General features: G+C 33.5%; 1 protein-coding gene and 1 pseudogene across 1 annotated transcript; both read right to left on the bottom strand.

Moving 5' to 3' along the window:
* Positions 10-1,059, bottom strand: LOC104772157 (uncharacterized acetyltransferase At3g50280-like). Its single transcript, XM_010496801.2, has 2 exons — positions 545-1,059; positions 10-418 (listed from the first exon to the last, which is right to left on the bottom strand). The coding sequence occupies exons 1-2, from the start codon at positions 1,022-1,024 to the stop codon at positions 392-394; spliced, it is 507 nt and encodes a 168-aa protein (XP_010495103.1). The 5' UTR covers positions 1,025-1,059; the 3' UTR covers positions 10-391.
* LOC104772156 overlaps positions 3,193-3,985 on the bottom strand; it is an 8,166-nt pseudogene continuing 7,373 nt past the window's right edge.

The raw sequence follows: 3,985 nt of genomic DNA, 5'->3' as shown, positions 1-3,985 counted from the left end.
GGATGAGAGTTTACAACATCAAGCCCAAGACAAAAGTCCAAGTCCAAGAAGCCCACTAGGAAGCCCACTCCCAAAACAGAGTCCGACAGTTCAACAACTCTGTCCTTCTCTGCAACAATGCGACAAAGGGAAACAGCAGAGACAGATGACTACGAAGGTGACAAAGACATTACCTGCACAAGATGGTGACATTGTACTATCGAGCCGTTATGATTCTCTTCTGTCATTAGAGGAGGCGTAGATGTTCACCACTTGTCATGAGATTAGGTGTGTGGTAAAAGAACCTAGAATGTTCCTCAAAGTTGTATAAATAAGAACTCACTCTGTAATTGTATGTCAAGGAAAAGAATACAAAAAAAGTTCAGTCTTCAAAACCAGTTTTTGTTTATTCTCACACTCCATCAACCAATTCTGTTACCTACACAACCCCCCAAAAAAAAGCAAGTTATAGGTTATATATATAACACTACAATACATTGGATATCACTACAAATATATTGACATAATCAAAATTTTATATGAGTTTGAGATGAATTAAGTGTACCTTGACTGACAAGAGACTCATGGTGTGACCATCGCTATTCAACGCTTTGTGATGATCAAAGAAAGATTGAACAGCCAAAGGAACATATTTGGATCCAACAATGTCTGATACACTTAGATCTGATTCAGCATGGATAAATCCAGCTCCAGGACTGTTATTACAATCCACAAACACTGAGTAATATCTTGGATTGTCAGTTTTCAAAGTCGAGAGGCGACCCGCGAGCAGAAAGAAATGGACTAGTGATGTGGCTAGCGAGTCTTTAAGCTTCTGCAGAAAAGTCTGCATGAAAAATTTTGCATCTTCAGATTTAGCAAATGATGGTTTGAGAAAGAGAAGACCCTTTTGGCTGTAGTGCATAGAAAGCATCACATGCTCCAACGGTGATAAATGATATGGCTCTTTTGCTTTCTCGGTGATGGTTTTTGGTTTGACGAAGCATTTTGAGATTATCGTTACTTCCGATGAAGAAGAAACCATTTTTGCAAGAAATGTTTGAATCTCTGTTACTTACGTACTTCATTAAATATGCTTATTGGAAGGTAAAAGAAATCATTTAAGGTTTGTTTTTGTCTTTTTGGAAAAATTAAGGTTGTTTTACATGCATTAAAAACATGTGTGGAATACGACTGTTCCTTAATTATTATAATCGGACAACAATTAAATTTGTTTTACATGAACTAAAAACCTCGGCCAACCCCTTCATTATCATAATCGGATAACAATTAAATTTGTTTTACATGAAGAAAATACCTCGGCCAACCCCTTCCTTATCATAATCGGATAACAATTAAATTTGTTTTACATGAAGAAAAAACCTCGGCCACTTATTTATCATAATCGATCGGATAACAATTATATTACCCCTTCACATTTTATTACATTTTACATTAGTCTTAAACCATCATAAACCGATCAGAATAAAGCAGGCAAAAACAATTCATACTTGCATACAACATACTCACCATCTTCTTCTCTCATAACTCCCCATGTGGCAATGCATGTTCCATTTTCTTCTTATTCAACCAGTTGCATCGATTAAATCAGTTTAATCCATATGTGTTTTCTAAAAAATTCAACAGTTTCATTGAATCCATTAAACAGTTGAAAGTTGTATTCAGCACTCTCATTATACATGGTCTAAGACTAATGTACAAGATCACATTTTATTAACTTTTAATACTCCCTCTGTCACATTTTATAACATGACGTTTATGGTTTTTTCACACAGATTAAGAAAACAACTAATCTATTTTATCCATTCTTTGATATATTTTCTAACTTTTTAAGAGAATTTGTTAAAAATACCCTTTTTGATATACCCTTTTTCAAAAATACTCCTTTTTTGGTCATTTTTATTTTTACCCTCTTTTAATTTTTAATGACCACTTTACCCTTAGATGAAAAATATTTTAATCAATAAAAAGAAAAACAAAATTTTCCCGTCAAAAAAATTTTCGACATATTTTTTTGTCAAAAAAATTTTCCCGCAAAAAAAAATTTACAAGGTTTTTAAAAAGTTTTATAAGGCCTTATAAACACCTTGTAAAAGTTTTTACAAGATTTTTTAAAGAGTTTTAAAAGGTTTTTTAAACAGCTTGTAAACACTTTTACAAGGTTTTTAAAAGGTTTTTAAAAGCATTTACAAAGTTTTTAAACACATTGTAAACGCTTTTAAAAGCGTTTACAATGTTTTTATAAGGTATAAATTTCAATATTTTTGGCGGGAAAAATTTTCGATTTTGGCGGGAAAAAATAAAATTTGGCGGGGAATTCTTTTATTTTTGGCGTTAAAATATTTTTCGATTTTGATGACTGTACATTCTTGCTTTCTCTCAAAAATGGTAATTTGGTTATTTTGTATATAAAAGGGGTAGTTTTAAAAATAGTCAACATGAAGAGGTATTTTTAAAAAGGGATATGGAAAAAGGGGCATTTTTGGGGAAGTATCTTTAGTCAAGTGGTTACAGCACCACTTCTGCGACCGATCCCACTGGAGTTCGACTCCACTAAGTTGCGTTACCCGCGTTGTAGAGATTGGCTATGAATCGGGCCTTGTCGATTCAATGATGACAAAAAAAAAGACATTTTTGAGAATGCCCCATTTTTTAATTAGTCAAGATATTAAAATAGTTGGGATAAAATTAAAATAGTTGAGATAAAATTGATATTTTTACCAAACATATGGATTAAAAAATCTAAGATAACATCTATTGTACAACAAAAACATTTACTCTAGAATGACAACTTAAAAAATTCGGAAAAAGTAATGTTTAAAAAACCATAAATATTTATATATTATTAAATATTTATTCAAAATTTTAACCAATAGCAAAAAGACCGGAAAATACAAATACTCATAACATATTAAATAAAAACAAATGATGCATAAAAATCTGAAAAAAAAAATTTATAAAATAGAACAAAAAAATAAAAGCTAAAAAGTCTTATAATTTGAAACAGATGGTGTAAAATAACACATGCCTTATGATTTCAACTATAGTAAGATATTACAATCATCATCAATTGAATAACACATTGTCACATAATAATAACTGCAGTTAACCAGCAACACAAATACTTAATCCAACAAATCCAATTTATCTAGAGATCTTATGATGATAAGAGCATATATTAATCATACAAGATCAAGAAGAAGAAGAAGACACAAGGGACCTGAACTCTTGATCTGATTCCAAAGCTTCCATACACTCTGGAGCAACACATACTTCCAAATCTACACTTCCTCCTCCTTCTCTTCCCGGATTAGCTGATACCTTCCCATCAAACTTACCGCCATAACCGCTTCTAGCCGCAACCGCTTTTCCCATCCCAAACTCGCATTCATACATCTTAAACCGCGGTGAGCTTCCAATGTGAACAACCATCGATCCCAAAAGTGTTTCCAAATGGAAAACAAAAGATGATCAACCATTCCTCGATTGTTGCCGAGATCTTCTCACTAGTGTTTCCGATCACAGCTTGATGCATTTTCAAAGCGGCCCATCCAAAATCATTTTCTAGTAGTTCACCTGATGACACGGTCATCGACCTTATAGAAGAAATGCAATTACCAAAAGAGCTCAAAGACAATGGTGGATCCAGTTTCGCTCTATTGTTAGCAGCGAAACTGCAACGAGTTTCTTGTTCCTTAGGTAACTTTCTTGCTCTCGTAATGCATCTCCATGTGAACGCGGTTAACGCTTGAAAAGAAGAGATCGTTGTTGTTCTGCATTCTTGATTAGCCTTTGATTTCAATGATTGTATTGTTTCTGATGAGAAATGGAATATTCTCTCCTTCAAGACCGGAGATTCAAATCGGCTTATAAATTCATCAGAGTGAGTGAAAGGAAGGCTGTGCACAGGACCGTACCCTGTAGGGAACCAACGTGCAAGAACCGGAGGATTCTTGAGAAGCAAGTTATCGGTTTCTTGTGCATT

This window comes from Camelina sativa, chromosome 20, assembly GCF_000633955.1.
Source record: "Camelina sativa cultivar DH55 chromosome 20, Cs, whole genome shotgun sequence".
NCBI lineage: Eukaryota > Viridiplantae > Streptophyta > Magnoliopsida > Brassicales > Brassicaceae > Camelina > Camelina sativa.
Note: the sequence above shows the minus strand (reverse complement) of the source record. Positions and strands in the feature narration are given on the sequence as shown.